The sequence below is a fragment of the Labeo rohita genome, chromosome 18 (assembly GCF_022985175.1).
Source record: "Labeo rohita strain BAU-BD-2019 chromosome 18, IGBB_LRoh.1.0, whole genome shotgun sequence".
NCBI lineage: Eukaryota > Metazoa > Chordata > Actinopteri > Cypriniformes > Cyprinidae > Labeo > Labeo rohita.
This window is the reverse complement of record NC_066886.1, coordinates 1,648,024-1,674,493: the sequence shown is the minus strand read 5'-3', so window position 1 is coordinate 1,674,493 and position 26,470 is coordinate 1,648,024. Positions and strand designations below refer to the sequence as shown.

The 26,470-nt window shown below is 36.6% G+C and overlaps 1 protein-coding gene across 1 annotated transcript in view; it reads left to right on the top strand.

Moving 5' to 3' along the window:
• Positions 1–26,470, top strand: part of LOC127181019 (transcription initiation factor TFIID subunit 4) — a 113,737-nt gene that overhangs the window by 31,857 nt on the left and 55,410 nt on the right. Inside the window, exons 11-13 of the mRNA XM_051135488.1 lie at positions 4,017–4,147; positions 7,758–7,883; positions 13,299–13,355. Coding sequence (XP_050991445.1) covers positions 4,017–4,147; positions 7,758–7,883; positions 13,299–13,355 — 314 coding nt within the window. The remainder of the gene's footprint in view (positions 1–4,016; positions 4,148–7,757; positions 7,884–13,298; positions 13,356–26,470) is intronic.

Sequence of the window (26,470 nt, the reverse complement as noted above, 5' to 3'; positions counted from 1 at the left end):
AGCAGCAAATCAGCATATTAGAATGATTTCTGAAGGATCATGTGACACTGAAGACTGGAGTGATGATGCTGAAAATTCAGCTTTGATCACATGAATAAATTACATTTTAACAGATATGCACATAGGAAACAGCTATTTTAAATTCTAATAATATTTTGCGATTTTTACTATATTTTTAATCAAATAAATGCAGCTTTGGTGAACAGAAGAGTCTTGTTTTTCAAAAATATAAATAAAATTTGTCGTTAAGCTGCATTGAGCCGCTAAATGAAGTACGATTTCTCTAACATTTTCAGACTAGAATCTCATGGCCTCTATGAAGTTTTTTCCTCACAAACTAGTTTAAACTCGATTGTTGTGTCACCCTTGTGTTCGCTACACATTAGATCTCAGTTAAGCGTCAGAAGCTCTAGGGCATCTGTTTTACCGCGCGTTAGCGTGGCCGTCGAGCTGTCGCTGGGAGCGCGGTGTGCGTTAGAAACAAATAATTCTTCTCAAAGGTGCGGGAATGTGTGTAGGAGGACGAAGCGCCCCCTGCTGGGCCGCGGCGGAGCGGCGGTGTGGTGTCGTGTCGTTGATGGGCTGCTGGAGAACTCGTAGGTGACAGCGAACCAAGGGAGGCACAAATCCTGCCAGCTCGGCTCAATCTGAGAGAAATACACACACACAAACCAACAAAACTCAATGCACACAAACACCGAAAGCCCTGATTCACCCTCAAATGCAAAGATCACATCCGTTATGTTTGTGCATGCTACGAAAGTTGCATGGTTTGTATTTTGTGTGTGCATTCCTGTTGTTTAAACAGTATATAGCAAGGTCATGGCTTCGATACCCATGGAATGCATGCGATAATCAAATGCATTTTTTATTTTGTTTTGTTTGTTTTTTCAACAAAAATACATTAGAGGACAAAATACATTTGGGGAAATACAGAGATTAAAAAAAAAAGGGTTAGAGTTTGATTACCATGAAAAGCATTACCTAATAAAACACATCATTTAAATGCAATGGGTTTTTTGTTTGTTTTTTGTTTTTTTGCAAAACTTAAATTTGAACAAAAATACAACATGAGCAGGAATATAAAGATAAAGTAAATGTGTCATGGGTTTGATTCCCATTGAATGCATGAACTATTAACATGCATGCCTTAAATGCAGTGTTTTTGTTTGTTTGTTTTTTGGCAAAAGTTATTTTGACAAAGATAGAAAATTAGAAAACAAAAAGCATGTGGGGGAATACAGGGGGGGAAAAATAAAGTAGATAAGTCATGAGTTTGATGGAATACATAAACAAATAAAAAGCATACTTTGCAGAGTTTTTCTTCCTCCAGAGCTTACATTTTGAGCAAAATGCAACATAAAGAGGAATAAGGGGGAATACAGTCATAAAGTAAATGGGTCTTGAGTTTGATTCCCATTGAATGCATGAACTAAAAACATGCAAGCTTTATATGCTTTGTTTTGTTGTTGTTTTTTTTTTTTTTTTTGCAAAAGTTATTTTAACAAAAATAGAAAATTAGAAGACCAAAAAACAAACAAACAAAAACAAGTAGGGGAAAAAAAATAAAGCAAATAAGTCATGAGTTTGTTGGAATACATAGACTAATAAAATGCATACTTTAAAGAGTTTTTTCTTCTTCCAGAAATTAAATGTTAACAAAATGCAACATCAGGGAACAAAAAAAACAACAAAAAACAACAAAAAAAACAAAAAAAACAAAACAAGGGGGAACACAGTCATTAAATAAAGTAAATGGGACATGAGTTTGATTCACACTGAACGCGTGAACTAAAAACATGCAAGCTTTAAATGCAATTTTTATTATTATTATTTTATTTTTTGCAAAAGTGAATGAAAATTGAAAAAAAAAAAAAAACAAATGGGGGAAAAAATAAAGTATATCAGTCATGACTAATACAGTATGAAGTAATAAAATGCATACTTCTGAATGCAAAGGGGTTTTTTTCTCCCCAGAACTTAAAATGTATCAAAAAAGTAACATTAAGAAACAAAAGGGGGAATAAAGTCATAAAATAAAGTAATTGGGTCATGAGTTTGATTCCCATTGAATGCATGAATTAAAAACATTCTTTAAACTTGATGGAATACATTAACTAATAAATGCAATACCCTGCAAAGTGTTTTTTTTTTTTTTTTTTTTTTTTGCAAAATTTAAATGTAAACAAAAATGCAGCATTAGAAAGCAAAAACAATTGGGGGAATACAGAGAAAAATAAATAAAAATAAAATGATTAATAAAATTCACATTGTATTTAAAATTTGTTCTATAATGCAGCTTTTTTTGGAGGAGATTTTTTTTAAAGTGATGATTGTAGTAAATGTAAATCTGAAGCAAGTACTGCACAGTTGGGTTTAAAATGAAGGTATCTTGGTTTGTGAATATGGTGTTTATGGCGCCAGATGTCCAAAATCTAAAACCCAATTTGGTCTGGTGCGTAGATCCAAATAAACATGGAGCAAGCAAACAATTAAGCTCCATACATGGTTGTATACCAGGCTTATACCTCTGCAAAAAATCTTTATTAAATGCTGCATCAGAGGTCATAAAAATGTGTGCAAAAAATGTGCAAAGGTGCAAAACGTTTTCGAGACAAAGCTCTTGTGGCACTGAGGAAGAGTTTTGCATCTCTCACCTTGAATGCAATACTAGTAATTTCGGATAAAGTGGCTACTGAATGCATAAATGTAAATGCATTTATATGTCGCTCATGCACGTTGCCTTAAGAGGACCAAGACTGGCAAATGAAAACTCCAGCTGCATCTGTGAGGACTTCTGGTGCATCTGGAGTGTCTCATCTAAACTGTGTCAGATCAGAATAATTGTGTGGTAGAACTGACCTGCAGGATGATTTTCGAGCAAGCGAACCATCTGCGGGGTCTGAAGCCTGTCCACCGCTGTTCTCTCTTTTGACAGCTTGTTTATAGATGACGGGACGGAAAAGTTGATTTTGATACCTCCGAGTCTACGACCACAAATTTTAAAACACAGATAATCCTGTATTAAAAGATTAACAAAAGATTTTACTCTCTGGAAAAGCAGATTTACTTTTTTTTTTGACCCAACGGAAATTCTTTAGTTCATCGAAATGCTTCTTGTGCTTGTCCTTAAGAAACTCCTCATGTTTTGACATTCCTAAGATGTTTTCAGCATATCTTTTCCCCTCGTTTGGAGTCATTAAGGACACTCTCAGCACGTTTAGCGGCTGATTTAAATAATTGGTGCGATTTTTCTTAAAATAACAGTGGAAGGAGAACTTATGTTAATAGCAAATTAAAGACGGGGATGTTGTAGATAAAGCGCTCCGAAGGTTTGCAGCAGTCTTTAGAAACTCCAGCGCTAATTATCCTTTCAAGTAAAAGTTGTCAATTCGTGTGCAGTTTTTCTCCTTTTTCCTCCTCAGTATCAGATGTAATGGTGTAAGTTGCTCTTGTTTCTCAGTTGTTTCTCCTAAACATCTCCTAATGTGCTCAGATTTTGCCAAGACCCAGTATTTGCAATCAAAAGTCAAAGATCTCAATATGAACTGTATTGGATTCCTCCAGTTTCGATTGATCTGAGCTGCAATGCATTCTATACATTTACTGTACAGACTTTGTGTCTGTTTCTTGGGAGAAACAACTGAGACAGAGTTGCTCGTTCAAGTCTCCAGAGCTCTTCTGGGTGGTTGGATCTGCTTTGCTGCCCTTCCAAACCACAGAGGCTCATCCAAACTCATTTTCCTGAAATCTCAGGAAATCAGGTTTGAAAATGAGTCACAGGAGTGACAAAACATCCTCTCCACGTATTTGTGTTTTAAACGCAGGTCGTGTCAGTTCATCATAACAACGCTTGGTTTTCTCCACACACATTGGACCTTTTTGTAGAAGATTTATAAGATAGGACAGATGTAATTTTCTCTCGCCGAACTTCCTTCCAAACATCTGCTCGGTGATGTGTTTTGTTTGATTATTGATATTTTCATAACAGCTGCATCTGCGTCTTCTGGTTTCAGCTAAGAGGTTTGGAGTGACGGACGTACCGCTGGAGGCTGTGAACTTCATCTCTCACGCTACGCAGTCCAGATTACGGACGGTGCTGGAGAAAGTTTCCTCCATCGCGCAGCACAGAATGGACTCGTGTAAGGTACGAGACGCGTGGAAGACGTGCTTTTATTTGTATGAAGTTACCTTTAAAACTAATGCAGTGCCTGAAAAAGTAACTGCTTTTTTACTTTTTATGGAAAGTAATCTGTTGCGTTACTTTTGCGTTACTTTCTCTCGTCTGGGTAAGGCTCACTTGTTTGTTTTTAATATAAATATTTGTATTTTTGGCTAATGTAAAAGGAAAATCTCTGAAAGTGAAAGAAGAAGGAAATTCACATTTAATGCATTACTTTACTAGTTACTTGAAAAAAGTAATCTGATTACATAACTTGTAATTTGTTACCCCAACAGTGTTTATATATATCCCGTTTTGCTGTAAATAGTTTTCTACAAACGGCACTAATTTCATCTGACAGTCACAAACACGCATTGTTTAATTCATCTGCTCACAGCAAAAACTAAACAAACATCATTAACATGAAAATCATTTTCCTGCTCAACACATTTGAAGAGAGAAGCACCCTAACAACCACCCAGAACACCTTAGCAACTGCCTAGTGATGCCCTTGCAAAGCCATAGCAACCACCTTGTATACCCTAGCAACACCTAAAAAACCAGAATGCTCTAAAAAAAAAAACAGCTAAAAAAATGACCTAGAAACACCCTAGCAACCACCTTGTTGTGTATCAGCAACTATACAGAACTCTTTGGCAGCCTCCTCGACAACCACCTAGAACACCATAGCAACCATCCACATCACTCTAGTAACAGGTTAGTAACCTAATTAACCACTTAGCAATGCTCTAAAAATATCTTAAACGCTGTAAAAAGTATTGAACACCTTAGCAACAACCTAACAATGCCCTAAAAACCATATTGAACACCCTAGCAACCACCTAGCTGTGTCTTAGCAACTATACAGAACTTTTCGGCAGCACTCCTCAGCAACCACATAGGAACACCATAGTAACCATCCACATTAGTCTTGCAACAGCCTCGCAACACCTCAGAAACCATGCCCTGGCAACCTCCTACAGCAGCCTAGCAACCAACCACATCATTCTAGTAACAGTTTAGTAACACATAATCAACCACCTAACAATGCTCTAAAAATATATCTTATACACTCTAGCTACCACCTAACAATGCTGTAAAAAAATATTTAACACCTTAGCAACAACCTAACAATGCCCTAGAAACCACCTAGCTGTGTCTTAGCAACTATACAGAACTCTTTGGCAGCACTCCTCAGCAACCACCTAGGAACGCCATAGCAAATATCCACATCGCTCTTGCAACAGCATTGCAGCACCCAAGAAACCAAGCCCTAGCAACCACCTACAACAGCCTAGCAACCAACCACATCACTGTAGTAACAGCTAAGCAACCACCTAACAATACTCTAAAAATATCTTGAACGCATTAGCAACGTCCTAACAATGCCCTAGAAACCATCCTGAACACCCTAGCAACCACCAAACAATGCCCTAGAAACCGTCTTCTTAAACACCCTAGCAACCATCTTAGCAACTATACAGGACTCTTTAATAGCAACCTAGCAACAGCCTTGGAACCAATCAAATTACCCTAAAAACCACATTGAACCCTCTAGAGAGTGTGAAACAATTACCTAGAAACAACCTTGGACACCCTAACAACCATCTAGCAACCATTTAGTAACACCTCTCTAGCAACACGCTAGAAACGACCAAGACAACGCAATGCCTTAAGCACCAGAACTCTTGGGAGAACCCAAGCAATGACCCAAAATGCCCCAACAACCATCCAGAACACCCTAGCAACACCATAGCAACCACCCAATGTACTCTAGAAATCATCTTGAACACCAGTGCTCTAGCAACCAGAACTCTTGGCAGCACCCTAGCAATGTTCCAAAATGCACCACCAGCCATTTGGAAAACCATAGCAACCACCCAAACTGCCATAGAAGCAATCTTGAACACCCTAGCAACCCCTAACAATGACCTAGCAACCAGAACTTTTGGCAGCATCCTGGCAATGACCCAAAATGCCCCAGCAGCCATTCAGAATACCCTGGCAACACCATAGCAACCATCCAAACTCCTCTAGAAACCATCTTGAACACCCTAGTAATGCCCTAGCAACAATAAGTCTTGGCAGCACCCTAGCAATGTCCTAAAATGCCCCAGCAGCCATCTGGAAAACCATAACAACCACCCAAACTGCCATAAAAACAGTCTTGAACACCCTAACAAACACCTAACAATGCTCTAGAAAAATAACTCTTGGCAGCACCCTAGCAATGACCCAAAATGCTCCAGCAGCCATCCAGAATACCTTAGCAACCCCTTGGCAATCACCCAAACTACTCTAGAAACCATCTTGAACATCCTAGTAACTGTCTAGCAATGCCCTAGCAACCAGAACTTATGCCAGCACCCTTGCAGTGTCCCAAAATGCCCCTGCAGCCATCCTGAAACCCTAGCAACACCATAGCAACCACCCAAACTGCCACAGAAACCATCTTGAACACCCTAGTGACCCTCTAGCAACCAGAACTCTTGGCAGCACTGTAGCAATGATCCAAAATGCACATGCAGCCATCCAGAACACCATAGCAACCACCCAACTTGCCACAGAAACCATATTGAACACCCTAGCAACCTCCTAACAATGCCCTAGCAACCAGAACTCTTGGCAGTACCCTAGCAACCACCCAAACTGCCCTAGAACCATCCTGAACACCCTAGCAACCCCCTAGCAATCACTTGTCCGTCTGACTAGCTGTTTTACTGAATAACTAGTCTGGTTTGCTGAAGTTTGTCTTGATAAACTTTCTGTTTGTCTGTTTTCTACTGTTAGCTCATTATGCATGTCTACACACGCAGCTTTTAAAGTTAAAAATGGATTAGATATGTGTACATTTTTCATGTTCATGTTAACACATGCAATCATATTGTAAAGTGCAGCTGAAATCCTGCTGTTGAAGTGGAAACTTTTGGGCACATGAATTACAAAGAGACAGAAGCAGACAGGTAAACAATTCAGTATTCAAACCCACAGCCAGAGAGTCCGACACGCGTCGCATTAAACGCAGCGCTCTTTCAAGAGACTCGCATTAACGGGAACCCAAAACAAACCCACAAAGGAGGAAAAGCAGGTGGCGGAGCGCTTTAAAAGCTGTTTATTTGTGTACATGGCGAGTAGTTTAGCGGAGAGGAGCGCTGTCGCGGACGCACGTTTTGTTTTTTTGTTTTTCTGTTTGGTGTGTGTTGTGGCTTTTTTGTTGCGTCTGCTGCTCTCCGCGCGCTGCTTTACAAATGAACCGTACGAGACGCGCCTGTGTGAAGAAACTGACATCAGCAAAAAACAAGAGCGTCCTGAAAGAGGCACGGCTGACTTCATAGCCAACAAAGGACAGGAGAGACGGAGGCAGGGATGAGACGAGCTTGTCAGAAAATGAAAAGAGGCAGGGATAGCGCAGGAAGTGCGCAAAACATCGAGGCCGCGTTCTGAAGTAAACATGTTTTTTGCGTTCGTCCCGTAAGCTTCCGTCTCACCTGCCTAAGAAGAAAGTTTTCATCATGATTGAGTCATAAACACTCATAAATAAGTGAAAATGTGTATCAAAACTTCTCCTGACCTCTTTCTCTCTGTCTCTCCGCAGGAAGACGAGTGGTACGAGCAGTCGTCTGATGTGCGCTCGCAGCTCAAGTTTTTCGAGCAGTTGGAACGCATGGAAAAGCAGAGGAAAGATGAGCGAGAACGAGAGATTCTCCTCAGAGCAGCGAAGGTAATCTCTCGTAATCTCTCAGATCGTCTCGTTTATGGCACATAAATGCATCTGAGATGCTGAAGAACATATATTGTTCCCCTTGCTAGAAACTGGATAAATAAATAAATTAGATTGGTCATACTTTTTCATTTTCAAGTTGGATTGACTGTCACTTGTGTCAGTTCTAAAATCTGTAGATATTCGCTCAGTGAAATTAACTAAATGTTGTGTCTAATTAGTGACATCACTAAAGTGTATCATATTTATTGACATTCAGTTGACCATTCGTAGCCCCGATCATAAAATATCAATATCTTCATCAATCATGAAATGAAAAATTAATCTAGTTCATCGGGGTTTCCCAAACTGGGCTTCATGGAAAAAAAGGGAAAAAACCCCCCCGAAAAACTATTGAATAATTTTAAATAAAAACAATCAAGCAGCATTTTAGTATTATGTAATATAAAAAATATAGATATAAAAATAACAATTTAAAATATATTTGAAATGTAATTTTAATATTTTATATTTTATTGGTGGGTTCACATGACAAAAGTGTTTGAGAATTCTTGCTATAGATTCTTGCCAATAAAATTGTTGAGCCACATGTTGGTTTAGTGTTATTTTAGATCTTTTGCATTACTTTTTTTTTATAAAGTAATAAAATAGTAAAATAAATACATTTGTAAAAAAAAAAAAGTATTGAAAAATAAAAACAATCAAATAAAAAAAAAACACACACAAAAATATATATAAAATATATATATATATATATATATATATACATGTGTGTATATATATATTTAAAATGTATTTCTAATATTCTAATGTTCGTCTGACAAAAATGTTTGGGAATTCTTGCTATAGATAGATAAAATAAAAAAAAAAACTAAATAAAATAAAATATAAAAGGCGTATATATTTCAGCTAGGTTTCAAAGCAACATTTTTCTTTTTATTTAATTATACTAAAATGTGTTAAAAATGTACTTTAATAAAATTAAATAAATGTAAATTTTAATAATAATAATATTAAAATAACAATAATAAAAACTAATAAAAGCATACCGAAATGACTAAAATGTTAACGTTAAAATGAAATTGAAAATACAAAAATAAAAACTACATCAAATATAATATAATTCTCAATAGTATCTCAGTGATACTGAGCAAATGACATTAGATGATCTTTGGAAAGACAAACAGAACGAATCTCTGTGTAAATCACTCAGAAATGAAAAGCATTCTTGCATAATTTGTTGATTTGAAGAAATCAGATAACAAATCTCTAATTTCTGTCTAAATTTTCATTCATAAAACAGTGTATACTTGCATCATACGCTTGCTTTGTTGCCTCAGTTTTCACAGATATCAAATTACAATACCAAAAGTAATTAACCAAGATTGTTTTTATTTCCACAGAAATTTCCACAGAAATGCATCTTTCATGAATTTGGCCCAATTTGGTATTTGGTATTTGGTTCACACCCATTGATCACAGATCAGCCCACAACTTATCTGTGGATGTCTGAACAAAGTTTACATTTGTGTCCTGTGAAATGACCAGGAAGCCCCTGATAACCCCAAACGACGGACTTTCCAATTAAAGAGCCGATTGCGTCCACTTTGCCCTGCGCCCGTCGCCCGGAGCCGCGCAGTGAAATAGTTTGACTCGTTTCCGTCATTAATTCATTTAGCTCAGAGACGATGACCCGCCGTAAAGACCCCCTCGCACGGCCGAGTCTCGCCTCCCTTCGGCCTAATGGCGTTATTATGCCGTAGCTCCGCGGCACGGGAGATTATATCTCCCAAAACGAGACCGTTTAGCTCATACCAGAGCGCGAATGGCCACGCCGACCTCCGTGACTTTGGGCCGGGCTGAGACGTTACACGAGCTGAAGTATCGCAGTTGTGAGGGATTTGAACTCCGCTGAAGCCGAAAATGCGATCAGGGAAACATGCTTATGCGTTTCCAGCTCGTCTGTAGCTCTCTGAGCTTTACAAATCATTGCCAGTATGGAAACAATGAATGAATGAATATTGACAGACAGAACAAACAAATCTCGCTTTATTTTGGGTTGAGATCTTTCCGTGGGAGCAGAGAGCCATCGCTTTGTGTCCTTGTGTTCTCGTTCTGCGTCTTTAAGCTCAGCGTGATTTGACCCCTTAAACATGAACCTACTAAAATAAATCTCATCGTCCATTTCAAATACGACTGGAGTCTTCGGGGATGAGCGCGAGGGCCAGGGGCCAAACGCATTACTCTCAGCCGAGATAGCGACCAGTACGTGAACCGCCTGATATATTTAAAACCAATTAGCGGCGAGGAAGGGCAGAGTACTGCCGCCCCTCTCCTCGCCGAGAGAGGGTGAGTTAGGAGACGTTCTCATGGGGCAATTAAAAAAAGACCGGAGACCTAAACACAAAGCCCTCAGGATCGTACGCACACACCTCACACGTCTCCCTCTCTCAAAAAAGAGACAAAATGAGAGTAAAATCACACAAGGCCACGATTAAATGCTTCAGAAGAGAGATTTACCCTCTCTGACCACACACACAGAAATGCACAAACCCCAGAACACAAGCAGGAATAGAGAGCTGCAGGGATGACGTATTTTTGCATCACCCTTGAGCGTCACCCAGGATTTTTCCATTGACTTTTGGATTACTGCACAAAATAAGCTCTGTGACCAACACAAGTTTAAGAGTCCTACACATTTCGTTCATCAAGATAATCTTTACAGATTCTCGACTATTTGTCTTATCGTACAAGAAAGAAAACTTTTAAAACACGTTTAAGTGTTTATTTTATTGCGCTGACTATTAAAACAGACTAAATATTGTTTAAAATTAGTGGCAGCATTAGGTTGGCCATCCCTAGTGAAAAATAAATATACTAAAATGTACTTAAAATACATTTACATATTATGCACTGAATAAAAATGCCCTGCAATAGTACTTTTAGTATACTAAACTGGTATATTTAAATCTAAGCTAAATTGGAACGACTAATTTTGTACTTAATGCACTTGAATTTTGCCAAAGTAGTGCTGAAGTCTAACTAAAGATATAAGTATATTAGCTTGTGCTAAAGTGGAACTATTGCATGTATATTTTAAATATCTTGCATTTAAAGAATATTATTCAAAGATCACACAATCCTCATCAATAGTGACATTAAAACATATGTTATACTTAATATTAAGAAATGTGCATTGTGCACAAGTAGTACTCCCAAATAAAGTTTAATTAAAATTTTTATATCAGTAAGTCTTGAGCAAAATGTCAGTAATTTATGGTAATAGACTTGAACTGTGCTTTGTATAAAATAAATGCATTTTAAAACTATTACTTTTTTACTAGGGATTAGCTGCTCTAAACACAAGATATCAATATCTTCATTGATTATATCAGTCAGAGTATCAGGATTTGTCAAACTCGGGTTCTGAGTTATAAAAATGAACAATTAAATAATTTAAAAATAAAAATACTTAAAGTGAAACACTTACAAATTTTTTTAGTATTAATTAATATTTTATTCTTTTTTAAATAAGAATAGAAACATGTAAATGTGAATGTGCTGATAAATCATTGAAATTTGAACTTAATCATCAGGGGGATTCAGTATTTAGATCAAAGTGGGGTTTGTTCTGAAGGGTTTTTATTGAGGGGTTTGTTCAAGTAACATTTGCCTGATTTTATACAACATTATATTCTTAAAAACATGGTGAAAATGTGTTTATTTCTTTTTTATAGAGTGATTAAAAAGAGAAAACTTCCTGTCTGTAAGAAAACTTTAATATATCCTTAAAATAAAGCAAGAATTTTGAACCTGGCTCAATTTTTTAGATATCAAGATTCAGATATTTGTGTTGGACATTTATGAAAAACAATGCATATTTAAGTACAATGCCTCTATTGCATATTTAAACACATTTCAGAAAACTTGTAATGCAAAAATGTTTGCAATTCTTAATGTACCCTAGTAAAAAATATTTGTATTGTATTATATGTATTTTAAACAAAACATAGTTCAAGTCTACTAACATATATACTGACATTTTGCTCGAGACCTGCTAATATAAAAATTGTAATTAAACTTTATTTTGGAGTGCTACTTGTGCACATCGCACATTTCTTAATATTAAGCATTTAATGTCAGTTTTAATGTCACTCTTCATGAGGATTTTATGACCTTTAAATAAAATCGATCTTTAAATGTAAAATATTTCAAGTGTACCTAAAGTATACTTGCAATAGTTGCACTTTAGCACAATCAGATATACTTCAGTATATCTTTAGCTGGATTTCAGCACTACTTCTGCACAATTAAAGTGCATTAATTACAAAATTAGTTGTTCCAATTTAGCAGACTTTAAATATACCAGTTTAGTATACTAAAAGCACAGTTGCAGGGTATTTTTATAAGTACATAATTCGTAAATGTATTTGTAGTATACTTAGCATGAAATAAATATATTTTGAATACACTTTAGTATATTTATTTTTCACTAGTGTAATCATTAAACTGTGTAAGTATGGTGATATCTATTAGAGAATTTGTATCCTATTTTAAATTCTTTTGACCTGATTAAAATCTAAGTTGGGAAGTGTGAGCTATAATAGTTTGCAAGAGTGCAAGTATAAATGCAACGAGGCTATGAAAGCGACTTGTGAGTAGATACGCTTTTCTGATCAGCGTGACAATGTTTAATATCCCAGACAACCTCTGTAGTCACATTTAGACACTTAGTGTTTTTCACCATTTCAAGACAAGTGAAAACACAAGTGGGTGTTGCTGTTGGATTTGATGTCAAAGACTAAAATGTAAAAATGTCTTGAGGCTGTCTTAAACACAGACCTTATTTCAGGCATTTGACCAAAACCCCACTGACTTTGGGACAGTGAAACCAGAATTGCAAAATTGCTCATTTCTGGGTTTCGGACTCATTCGTGCAGCGCTTAATGTGACGAAAGGGCCACTAGATGCATGCTTGAGTTTAAAGTTTTGACACTGATACAAACACGCATACACAAATGGATTTAATTGTTTAATTTTTTACATTTGTATGCACACACACACTGATGAGTGTCAGGTTGCACCTGCATTTGTAACAGTGTATATGTGTGTGTGCATGCATTGTGTCTTTTGATTAGTAGTTGCCGGTGGCGGTGTGTGTGTGTGTGTGTGTGTGTGTGTGTGTGTGTTTGGAGGGCACAGCCTGCAGGCGTAGAATCACTCACAGCTGCACACACACAGACACACACACTCCGTCCTTGACACATCAGATCTGCCCTCGTTTGTCCGCAACTATTTTAGTGCGGCAGATGAGGTGAGCTCACGACACACGCTCACCTGCCGTCTGCCCGTCTCTCCCTCCATCCTTCCTTCTGTCGTTCATCCTCCCTCCATCTCTCTCTCTTTCTCTCCCAGAGTCGCTCGCGGCAAGAAGATCCAGAACAAGCCCGTCTGAAGCAGAAAGCAAAGGAGGTGAGGCTTCCATCATTACCACTGACATTTCAAGGCTCCCGCAGATGAATTTTTTATGCCGTGCTACATATGTAATGCCATTTAAAGTCTGACTCTGGGAAAAGAAAAAAAAAAAAAGAGAAGAAAGTTTGAGGAATTATTTTCATTGATTGATGTCCTGCGAAAAAATGAGCGTTTTCCTCTTTTTCTCCAGCTCTGAGCTGGTATTTAGGAGAATGTGCTGTGCTTTTATCCAGGGTTGGAATGGGGAATCTGATTGGAAATGAAGTCAGAGTTTTTCCCGTTTGACAGATAATTTGCAGAGGCCATTAGCATCGTAAAGGCGGATGGTGTGGCGCTCGATCCGGTCTTGCGCTCGCAAGGCGGTGGGCAATTAGTAACCGTTACGGCGATATGAAGCATAAATTGCTTGCTTGTGTCTTCTCCTGCATTGATTTTTGTTTTTTATGCTGCCAATTAAAAAATGCTGTTCTCAATTCCTGGAAGATCTAATGACGCACTAGTTTTACGAAAAACAGTTGACTTTGATGTCGAGCTGATGCATGTGTTTGTGATATTTGAAGAAACAATTTCATCTTTAGACACTTGTGTGTTTGTGATGTGCACGGTGATGTTTGCACTCCGGCCATCACTGATGCATTGAATACAAAACTGTGGCACGAAAACGTCTTCTTATATGAACACAGAAATGTATCTGTTTGCAATCTCGAACGAAGTTTAGGCTGTTTTCACTCTTGGTTTGATTTTCTTTAACCCAAAACAGAGCTGCAGGTGTGTTTCCCTGTGTTGTTGAGAAAATTACTTATTTTTGCCCAAAACATGTAAAGAACATGAGCTGTTCAAGTGATGGCAGTGATGGAAGAGTTGTGCAAAAATCTGAACAGAAGAATTGACTTTTTTGCAGTTAATGAGTTGGTCACAACCCACAGGGAGTTGAATTTTACATTTACATTTATGCATTTGGCAGACAATTTTAACCTTGCATTGCATTCAAGGTATATACATTTACATTTTTATCAGTTCTTGCTTTTTCTGAGACAGGGTTCGTACAAGGTGCTTAAAGTGCTTGAAGTACTTGAAGTACTTGAATTTGACTTTTTGAATTTTAAAAAACCTGAAGAGTTACTTAAAAAAGTCCTTGAATTATTGAAAGACAACGTATCTATGAAATAAGTGTTTCATTTGTTTTACAAGCACATATCTCTTCACACAAAATTCACGTAATTATAAAAAAAACCTTTTTTTTTTACTTTTTTACTTTTATTTTTATTTCAGTTATTGTCATAAAACTATTAAGCTAAACCAGTAGTAGTATTGACAATGTTGTGTAGACATAGCTAAAGAGGCAAAAAGAGGAACAGAAGAACCAAATCAATTGAGTGAGTCATTTAATCTGGAACCGCTCTGATTTATTGAAATCCATGACTTCATTTCGTTTCAAGCATTTACTAGCAAAAAACAATCACATTTAAAGAGCTGTTCATTTTTGAATTATGACATCGCTTGTAATGATTTTTAAAACCATTTAAAAACCATTGCGTCACAGCATGATTCACTGCTTCGAAGTGATCCAGTCGGATCTCGAATCGTGAATCACTTGATTCAGATCGGGCCTTCAAATTGCGTATCGTGAATCATTCAATTTAGATCAGAACTTTGGAGCGGGTTTTCGTATCATTCGATTCAGATCTGGACTTTGGAGCGTGTATTGCAAATCATTTGATTTAGATCAGGACTTTGGAGCAGGTTTGTGAATCATTTGATTCAGATCAGGACTTTGGAGCGGGCTTTTGAATCATTTGATTCAGATCAGCACTTCAGATCGATACTTGAATCATTCTACAAATTGAATGATTAGCGATCTGTGCTGTGAGTCCTGATCTAAAGTGATGGTTTGCGAACCATTATTCAGATTGCGAAGATTTGAGGATCTTTTGCTTTAGATTGGAACCTAGTAGTGGGGATCATGAATCATTTGATTCAGATCAGGACTTTTTTTTTTCTTAAAACAGTAGAAAACATCAAACCATAAGTGAGATCCCTGACTGAATTCCTTGAAATTCCTTAAAGTCTTTGAAAGTCCTGGAATTTCATTTTACAGTATCTTTAAGAACCCTGCTGAGAATTGAACCCATGACCTTGGCTTTGTTAGCGCAATGCTTGTTTGAGTTACAGGAAATTCTATCTTTTTGCATCCTGTTTGAAACAAGAATTGGAATTCAGTTCTGAATGGCCTAACCCAAATTATATATGTCATCTAGCAGTTTACTGTCATGCACTAGGCCTGATTGCTTGTGTATTAATTGTGAACAAACCTTTGACCCATATTTTCTTCCTTTTTGAATAATATAATGCTATTTCTGTTCAACAGATTTGCTTTTGTACTAACAACCATAACTGAATATTTATATTGATTTTAATGTTCTAAGGAAAATGCAAGTGTTTTTGTACATGCAAACCTCTTTGGTGGTTGCCAAGATGTTCTGAGTGTTTTTCAAAGTGTTGCTGTTGTTACAGTGTTACGGGGGTTGCTAGGGTGCTCCGGTGGTTGCTAGGTGGTTTCTTTCTGTCTGGTGTAAAAAGTGATCTGTAGGTCCATCAGGTGAAAATGGTGCATCTGATTATTTAGTAACGAAACAATGCACCTCAGTAACAGACATTATTTGAGGAATCTTTCACATCTAACCACATCTAACCACAACCATCTAAACGCTGTAATGCCTAGTGCTAAAGGTCACCAGGGTGTCTTCACCGGATCTCCTGACTGTCATCTGTCCATCCTTTCTTGAGGTATCACCCTTGTTTCCTCTCTCTCTCTCTCTTCTGCTCCACATTAGAGAGGTGTAACCCTTTAGAGTGGATTGTAGTCTTCCCATCAGCCTGTGCTGTATGTAAATGAGGTGATTTGTAATAGGCTGCGCCCGAGGCCGTGTGATCAAAGTGGATCTCCGCCCTGTTAAGTGGCAGGCAGCTCATCATCTCAACACAGCCAGATTAACTTTCCAACCCACAGAACGACTACTACATCTCTCACACACACACACACACAGGCTCCGTCTGTGTCGTCGAAAACTCTGAACTTGTTTCCAATCAGAATTTTAAAAAGGCTGAAATCTCACTTTTATTTGCTGTTGCACCAGAAATGGCGTTTTCCTGTCTCTCTCTCTCTCTGGGCGTAATGGCCGTGGTCGTTTCTCAGTGCGGTTCTTCCTCCGGTTTTCATCTCCTGATTGGCTGCGGGCGACAGAGCTGCTGTTTGCGTCTGTCGTAGAGGTTTCGCACATCTGCCCAAATTTTCATCAGGATAATGAGGTTGATCCGCGCTGCCTTCACTCTCTGTGACGGGTAGAACGGCGAGAGAGAGGTTTATTACTCATAACCACACCATGGACACACACACACACACAAACAGTGTACTGCACTTATGTGGTGTGTGTGTGTGTGTGTGTGTGTGTGTTAAGAAAAGACTGTTTCTGCATCTCTTGTGAGTGTCACTAGTAGTCGTGTTTATACCAAACTTGATTTTACAAATCCTGATAAGATTTGCACAACAGTATAGTTTAAGGGAAAATGTAGATTTAAAAATTGGTTTCATTTACTCATGCTCATGTTTTCTCATTTTCCTTTTGTGTTCCGTAGAAAAACATACAGCATTTACAGGTTTTGAATGACATGGGTGAGTAAATGATGACGCAATTCTCATTTTTGATTAACATATCTTAAACTTTTGTACTTTTTTTTGTCGGATTTAATGTATTTAATGCCTCAGCTATTTATCTTAGATTGCAATAAGATTAAATTGAGAGCAAATAGAGATTTTTGCCCAAGTCTCCTGCTCCTCAAATGTTTTTCTTAAGAAAATGACCCCAGGAATCTCATATTTGCCTCCTCTATAGTGTCACAAGAGATCTCAAAAATGTTTTACCCTGTGCTGCAATCAAAAGTCTGAGATCTCAAACATTTCTGATCAAATTCTCCCGAAACCAACATTAATTAGCACAATCATTTAAATTTTTTTTAAAAGCAATCTTATTTTCTCTGGAGCTATACATTTTTTTTTTTTTTTACATTTTCATCAGTTGCATTAATTCATGAATTATGTAAAAATTCAAACAACATGCTGACTTACATATTAAAATAAATAAAAGTATAAGCGTAGTAAATGTTACTGTGTTTTAAATGAGTAAGCAATTTTTACCGACATATGGGCAAAACCTAGGATAGTTGCAAATTTAAAAAAATGTAGAATTATTAGTATTTGGAGTGAAAGTAATTTTTCTTTTAATATGTCATAAATTGATTTTTGTTGTAAATATGCCTGACAATGAAATTTTAGTGGGTGTCTTCTGTAAATTAGGGAAAAATGTATGATATTTATTTTTTGCTCAGAAAAACAAAAACAAAAATCCAATTAAATTAAACAGAAAACTTTTTATTTATTTATTTATTTGGAAAAACAACAACAATTTAAAGCAGTATTACTTTACTATATTATTAACTTTATTTCCAGACTCAAGGTCCATTAGCAAAGCCAAAAAAAGATGTATGCTATTATGATATTAAACTTTTTATAGATATATGCTCCTAAAACTCTTCAAGTGAAATAAAAACAGACCCAAAATGAATGTGGAGAAGAGCTAAGATCATTTCATGAGAAATGATTGAGTTCATAATGAGATCTCTGACATTTTGGCAAATCTAAACACAGTTTGAGACATTTTTGAGCTCTTTTCTGAAAGTACAGGCAATCTGTGAGAAGTTTCTCCTGAGTCTTTTTCAATTTGCTCCCCTTTAAAATCACAAAAGAGATATCGACAAGATCCGACTTGTTATTTTTCTTTCCTTTGGGAGACGCTGTTAAACGAGCATCTGCCTCTACAAGCGCGTGCGTCTGATGGACAGATGTTGTCTGATCGGGGCAGGTTTTCTATCCATCCGTCTTTTTCAGCCCTTCACAAACATCCGATTCCCCGTAATGTCATCGAGCGCCTGTGTTCGGGAACCTATTTCCACAGTCCTCAGCGATGCCCAAAGGTCAGATGGGATATTTTTAAAGTGCCCTCGGTGAAAATCAATGCCCAAAAAAAGAGACAGGGCCGCCCGCCCTAATCAGCAGCGCCTCGCCGCAGATACGACGAATCTGCAGAGAAATTGCGAGGGGACACATGACAAATAGAGAGAGGAAGAAGGCAAAATAAAGTGAAAGAAGCCGCAAATACATAAAAGAGAGCGAGCGAGAGAAGCCCTGGCAGATACATCACTGTGTCAGGTCACACAGACACTCTGCGGCCACAGATTCATCATCGCTGCCCCGCTCTCAACAGGAGAGGAGAGGCGAGGCAGGGCAGAGGACGCAGAGTGACCACTGCTGACCACCTGGGTAAACCGGTGCATTTTACCACAACAGCCCCTGGTCCAGCGCGCCCGCCGGCCGCCGTGTCACAGACAAGGACAGAGTAACAGAGGTGGCGGTAAACGTTTGCTCCCGGTGCCGCTAAACGCATGAGTTTGTGCTGCTGCTGACGACTGTGAGTGGACGGCAAACACACAAGAAGTGAATCTGCCTGAGATCAGTCAGAGATCTTTAGACGGGTTGAAAATTAACATTCTGTCATCATTTACTCACCCTGATGTTGTTCCTGATCTGTACACAATACAAACAACCTGAACACAAAAGAAGATGAAACAGAATAGGGTTTAAGTATATACGCTACCAGTCAAAATTTTTTGAACAGTACAATTTTTTGTTTTTAAAGAAGTCTCTTCTGCTCACCAAGCCTGCAGTTATTTCACCCAAAGTACAGCAAACAAAATTTTTTACAATATTTTTACTATTTAAAATAACTGTTTTCTATTTGAAAATATGTTAAAATTAAATTTATTTCTGTGATCAAACCTGGATTTTCAGCATCACTACTCTTCAGTGTCACATGATCATTCATGAATCATACTAATATTCTGATTTGCTCTTCAAGAAACATTTTTATTATTATTATCAATATTTAAAACAGCTGGGTACATTTTTTTCAGGATTATTTGATGAATAGAAAGATCCAAAGATCAGCATTTATCTGAAATAAAAAGCTTTTGTAACATTATACGCTACACCATTCAAAAGCTTGGAGTCAGTATATTTTCTGGGAAAGAAATAACATAAATTAATACTTTTATTTAGCAAGGATGCTTTAAATTGATCAAAAGTGATGATGAAGTTACAAAAGATTTCCATTTCAGATAAATGCTGTTCTTCTGAACTTTCTATTCATCAAAGAAACCTGAAAAAAATTCTATTCAGCTATTTTCAACTAAATAATTATAATAACTTTTTTGAGCAGCAAATCAGAATGATTTCTGAAGGATCATGTGACTGGAGTAATAATAATGTTAAAAAATCAGCTTTGAAATCACAGGAATAAATTACATTTTAAAATATCTTCCAATAGAAAAAAGTTTAGTAAATTTTAATAAAATATTTCAACAGTTTACTTTTGTTTGCTGCACTTTGGAAAAAACAATGCAGGCTTGGTGAGCAAAAGAGACTTTAAAAAACATTACAGATCTTACTGTTTGAAAGCTTTTGACTGGTAGTGTATGTATATTCTTTTAATAAATTAACAGTTTTATTCTTTGTGGATGCATTAAATTAATCAAAAGTGACAGCAAAGACATTTATAATGCTAAAGATTTCCATTTCAAAAAAATGCTGTTCTTCTGAACATTCTGTTCATCGAAGAATCCTAAAAAAAACAAAACGTATCACAGTTTCCACTAAAATATGAAGCAGCACAACAATTTTTACCAGCAAATCAGCATATTAGAATGATTTCTGAAGGATTATGTGACAATGAAGACTGGAGTAATGATGCTGAAAATTCAGATTTGAGCACATAAATAAATTTCATGTTAGCAGATATTAATATAGAAAACAGCTGTTTCAAATTGTAAAAATATTTCACTATTTTACTGCATTTTTGTTCAAATAAATGCAGTCTAGGTGAGCAGAAGAGACTTCTTTCACAAACATTAAAACATTTTTTGAATTATTCCTATAAGGTGAAGTTTGTAATATTTAGATTTAACAACTAAAACACAATTGCATTTCAGGGGAGGCAGGGTTACCCTGTTAAAATTTATATTCCAGGATGTTGTTATTGGGATCACTTCTACCCACAGCAACAGTGTTAAAGTAACCCAATTCCATGGGAAGCAAGTGGACTTGTCAGTGCCGTGTTCAGAGTCACTATTAGTCAATCACTGGTAGTCTGACTTAATGAAGAGTGTGTGATGCTTTCAGAACATCAGTCTGTCTGTTTGAGCTTCTGTACATGTCATTATCTGGCTCAACCAATGATGCAAGTTGGGGGCGGGGCTATCTGTTTGACTGACCAATGGAGTTGAAGCAGAAGGGGATGTAGAAGGCCTCCAGGGAAATCAAGTATCAAAGTATTTTAATGTATAATAAAAGACGTGGAAAGTACTGTTGTAGCCTGCCACAAAAATAGAGTTTACTGCTGAAACTGAATCCATATCTTACCTGTCCATTAACGGCCCAGTTTGAAATCACAAAAATATGGTCTGATATACCTAAATTGTCATCGTGAAGATATTATGTGGCATTTAGACATCATTACTTGTGTTTGGTGAGTGAATTTCACTTCATTCCAGACCTGATTGAAAACCGTTTGTCCTCTTTCACCTCTATCTTGTTCGTGTCTTTCTCTCTTTCTTGTTCGTATTTCACATCCTCGTGAATCTGAGATCCTTCACGTGAAACTTGGATGTGTCCGGTGGGAATCTCTTGGCTTTTTGTACGAATAATTTTCCTCAAATATTTTCCCTCCTCAGGCGATTGCAGTTTCCTCTATTCTCACCATTCTTTTTTTCCTCCTCCGTCGTCGTCGTCTTTTTTTAAATGCTAGAGTTGCATTCTTACACCACAGCATTGTGGGTAGCAGCCTGATCCAATAAGACCGAGATCCATAAAGAGCCACAGACCCAAACATCCCATAATGCCCGAACACTTTGGTTCCTTCTGTAAAGCAAACTATCCTTCGGAAAATGTGACTGTGCAGAAGGAAAGATGCGCTCTGAGTGGAAGTTTGTGTGGATTGATTTTGCCAAGACCTCAGATGTGATGGAATATTTCCATCATAGAAGGAATCTGAAATCGTCCTTATGCATAAACTCAATGCAAATAGAAATTAACACAACAGGCACAAAAAATATTCAAGATTATACTGGAATCTTGGCAAACCTAAGCACATTTCTGAGAATTTCTAAAAGCAGGAACATTTGGACATTTGGACATTTGCTCTCTATTTAATCTCATTTCTGATACATTTGAGATACATTTGATTTTAATCTCAACGAAAATTCTAAAAGTACATTTAAAAAAATCTCATAGCAAAGCCCTTTTACAAGACAAAAGACGCTGAAACGTCTGTCCTGAATCTGTTTTTATTTTCCTCTTTGTGGTTGCTTGTTTCATCCCTAAAATTCCTGAAGTCAAATTTCAGACGTAAGAAAGAAAGAATGGGGGGGAAAAAGAAGCGGAGACGAAAAGCAGGCTTTAAAAATACCTTTGGTGTTCCTGTGTGTTTGTGAATATTATTACAAAGTGCCGTAATGAGAGAAAGAACAACACAAAGCGAGATTTTTGCCTGCGAGCGAGATGGCGAGGAATCTGAACAGCGAAAGGCCCAAATGTGTGTGTGTGTGTGGCCGCCTGTAGGAGGTCTTTCTCTTTGTACGTGGATCTCCTTGGGATGTTAGCAGCAGGGGAATCAGGAATGAAGAGCTACTCTTTTGGGGATGAACTGATGGGCCTGAGTAACAGAAAGAAAACACATCGAGAAAGAGAGAGGGAGGCGAATGGGACACAATGAACAGAAAGATGAAAGGGTCAGTGTTAGAAAACCAGACTCCAGACTAGCCATTCGACTGTGTTTGGGGTCGGTATGATTCTGAAAGAAGTCTCTTCTGTTCACCAAGGCTGCATTTATTTGATCAAAAATACAGTAAAAATAGTTAAATGTTATTACAAATTAAAACGTCTGTTTTCAGTATGAATATGTTTTAAAGTGTAATTTATTTATATGATCAAAGCTGAATTTTCAGCATCATTCAATCTTCAGTGTCACATGATTCTTCAGAAATCGTTCTAATGTGCTGGTTTGCTGCTTAAGAAACATTTCTGATTATTATCAGTGTTGAAAACAATATTTTTGTGGAAACGGTCATATATTTTATTTTTTAGGATTCACAGATGAATAGAAAGTTCAAAATAACAACACTTATTCGAAATAGAAATATTTTGTAGCATTATAAATGTCTTTACTGACATTTTTAATGCATCCTTGATGAATAAAAATATTAGTATTTTTAATTTGATAAACTTTTATATGTTTTCCATTATATTGTATATTAAGGCATTTGTTATATAATTGCTTTACATCATTTCTAGACTGAAATGGGTCTAGCATTCAGTCGTCATTTGTTTCCAGCCATGTTTATGCAGCAGCTAACGTCATTCATGAAACACAAGTAGAAGGAATTTCAGTGTAAATCATAAATCACATTTATGCAGCACTTTATGTAAGAATGGTTTATGTATAATGCAAACTGATACTATGTCTGCCTGTCACATTGATGCAACAATTTACATGCAGTAAGAATGATTTTACAAGCAGTTTACTCAGAAATTCCTTCTGCTAATGGTTCATGAATGATGTATAAAAATAAAGGTGCGAATACATTAAAATATATTTGCAGTATATTAGAAACATATGTTAATCAATATAATATAATATAATATAATCAAGGGTGCACATAAGTGAAGAAAATGAGCTGTGCAAATAAGTTCAAAGCAAATTTTTAAGTTCAAAAGTTCAAATTTTCAAAACACAATGCAAAAATGTAATTTCATTCACTGACACTCTTCAGGTTTGAAAATGATGAAAATTCATATACAAAAGGTAAATATTATAATTGTATAATATATGTACTATAAAATATTATTTTTATTTAATACTCCCTCTTTTATTTTAAATTATAATAGCATTACCACATAATAAATAAATAAATAAATAAATAAATAAGTAAAGCCCAATGATATTATTATCACTGTTATTAATTAAATTTTTTTTGAGTTATATTTAATGGGTCACATTATATAATATAATATAATATAATATAAAACATAATGCCAGTGAAACTGTTGAAATTTTTTTTTTTTCTTCATTTTTTTGGTCAATGTTGATGAGACAATTTGATTAAGAATAAATTTGCACATCAATTTCCACAGAAGTTCCTTCTGCTCATGTTTCATAAATAATATGTGTACAATTATTATGCTGTTCTAAAACTATTTTGTGTACCAATGCAATTCTATTGAAAGTTTTAAGATTTTATTTTAGATTTATTCTAATTTTCTGCTGTTTAAATGTAGCCACAAGAAAAACTATAATACTGTATAAGATTTCTGTCGCTCTTCAGGTCTGAAAATGATGGGAATTCATATAAAAAGGTAGATTATTATTATTATTATTATTATTATTATTATTATTATTTTTTTTTTAAGTAAACACTTTTATTTTTTATTTTAAAATATAATAGCATTACCACACTTTATTTTTTTGTTTATTATTTTATGTAAAAAAATAATTTATTTAAAAAATAATTTCTTTTTTTTTATATTTATATTTAATGGGTTACACTATGTGCAGTGTGAGGACCAAACCAAATCTCCAGGTATTCTTATGAGAACCAGGCTAAAAAACGTATGTGCACCCCTGAATGTAATATAATATAATATAATAAAATGCTATTGAAACTCCTGATAAAATCCTGATTTTTATTTTTAGTCAGTGTTGATGAGAAAATTTTTTTGCACATACATTTCATGAATGTTTCATGAATAATATGTGTAACATTTTGCTGTTCTAAAATTCTTTTGTATACCAATGTAATTCTATTGATAGTTTAAGATTTAATTTTAAATTTATTCTAATTTTCTGCTATTTAAGTGTAGCCTCAAGGTTAGTGAACGTTGTGTGGTGGCGTGCAGCTTAGGTGCTTTCGACATCGGTCGCTCCCAGTGTAGTCGCGGCTTGACCTTTGACCCTTTACACCTCTCCGCTCGAGGAACAAGACGGTGCACGCGGCCTGTGTCTCTCATTTCCCCTCTCCCTCGAGCGTTTGCGGGAAAGACGAACAGAAAAAGGCCTAGCGAAAGAAAGAAAGAGAGTTTTGAGAGAGTGCGCCAACCCCTTCCGCATGTTTCCATTAGATTGTCGTGTTGGCTAATTAGAGAGCGGCAGCATGATTCACCTTGTTAATTAGAAGGACTTGCACACCATCAGCCCCGGGGCTCAGAGGGGGAAAACGAGAGATCCAGAGAACGAGAGGGCTCTTCTTCAACGCCTGCAGTCTCTCCTTCTCTGAAGATCCTTTTGCTTTTTGATTCGAAAATGAATAAATCATCGGCGCCGTCCTTTCGGTGCGCGCACGACTCTTCATCTGCCACCGATGCAAATTACAGCTGATCAATAGAAGGTGACGTCGCGCTACTTACGGAAGAAAGAGAGGAAAAGACTGCTTGCCCAAGCACGGGTGACACAAAAATGGAAATTTTCTACTTAGATAAGCGGGATTTTTAATGATCTCCTCTCGCAGGAGTCAAATGATGTTGCTTGAGTGCGTTATTCTGAAATTCCCCTTTAAATAATAGCACGAACCGCTTTCCGCTCATGCCAATGCGTCGCTCTCATTGTTTTCTCTGCTGTTAAGTTAATAACGCCAGCAATAATTAAAGATGGATACTAGCCAAGGTCAAATGGCGCACACATGTCTGCAGTTCTGTTGAATATGAATGGTGTTTTAAGAGCAGGAAGTGACCTCATAATGAGCCGGACCCCTGGGGACGCCTGGGGCGTTTGTGTAATTGGGGTTTGGCTTGAACTGCAGGTCTCTGGAAATCGCTCCACAAAGACCAAACTTCAGCTGGCTGCTTTAAAAACGCGGTGCTTTAACTGTATGAATGTGTTTTGATCTTCAGTGTCTTTCTGCCCAAGGTCAGCATGTCGAGTCCTGTTTGACCCTGAGGTCAGTGCACAGATAGATCAATGATTTATGTCGTAATGGACTGATAATGGACATTCTACTCATTAACTGCTCAATTTTATTCAGTATGACATTTCTTTTCAGTTCATTGTCTGAGTTTTGAAACAACAGTTTGGTTTTACTTTTCAGAAACTGCAATTATCTGAAATGGTAAATATCTCAAGTTAAATCCTGATACTTAAAGACAACATGAAATCAAAATAGACATTCTTAGTTTATTTTTCTTTGGATGAATGATTCATCAGTGCGTGTTATTCTAATGAAAAATATGTTTGTTTTCATCAAAATGTATTTAGCTTTGCTGGATATTTTTCTCTGCTGTTTGACAGCTATATATTCAATATATCTATAGATAGATAGAAATTGATAGATATATATTCATAGATATATGTCCCACCCTATATTATTTTATATATTATTTTTTTAACATTTAAAGTAATTTTCATTTTATTTTAATCATCAGTTTAAGAGGTCAGTATTTTTTTGGAATAGTTAATATATTTGTGGATTTTTTAATGTATTTTTTGGTTAATTTAAAAAAAATATTTAACATTATATTTAATTACTGTGTTTTTTTTTAATTTTTTAGATGTTATTATTTGTGGATTACTGTGGTTATTTGTTAGTATATTTGTGTTTTTTTTCCTTTTATTTATTTATATATATATTTGTATTATTTGAGGAATATTTGGCACTCCAACAAATAGCAGAGCACTGCTCAGTGCCCTGGGGCAGGAGGGTGAGAGGGCAGATTTTGCCCCCTGCTGGTCCTTTATGTTCCAGACTCTGGTGTTACTGAACCTCAGTGTTGCCCAGTGAAACCCCCCCCAAACCACCCCAAACCACCCCAAACCAGCCCGATCCTCCCGTTCCGCTCCGGCACAGACATCTGTCTGCAGGAGTGTGTGTGCGGCGCCGTGGGCCTGTGGCCTGTGGGGGGAGGGAGGAAGAACAGAAGGTTCTGTAGGGCTGATAGAGAGGGGCAGGTTTGGCCA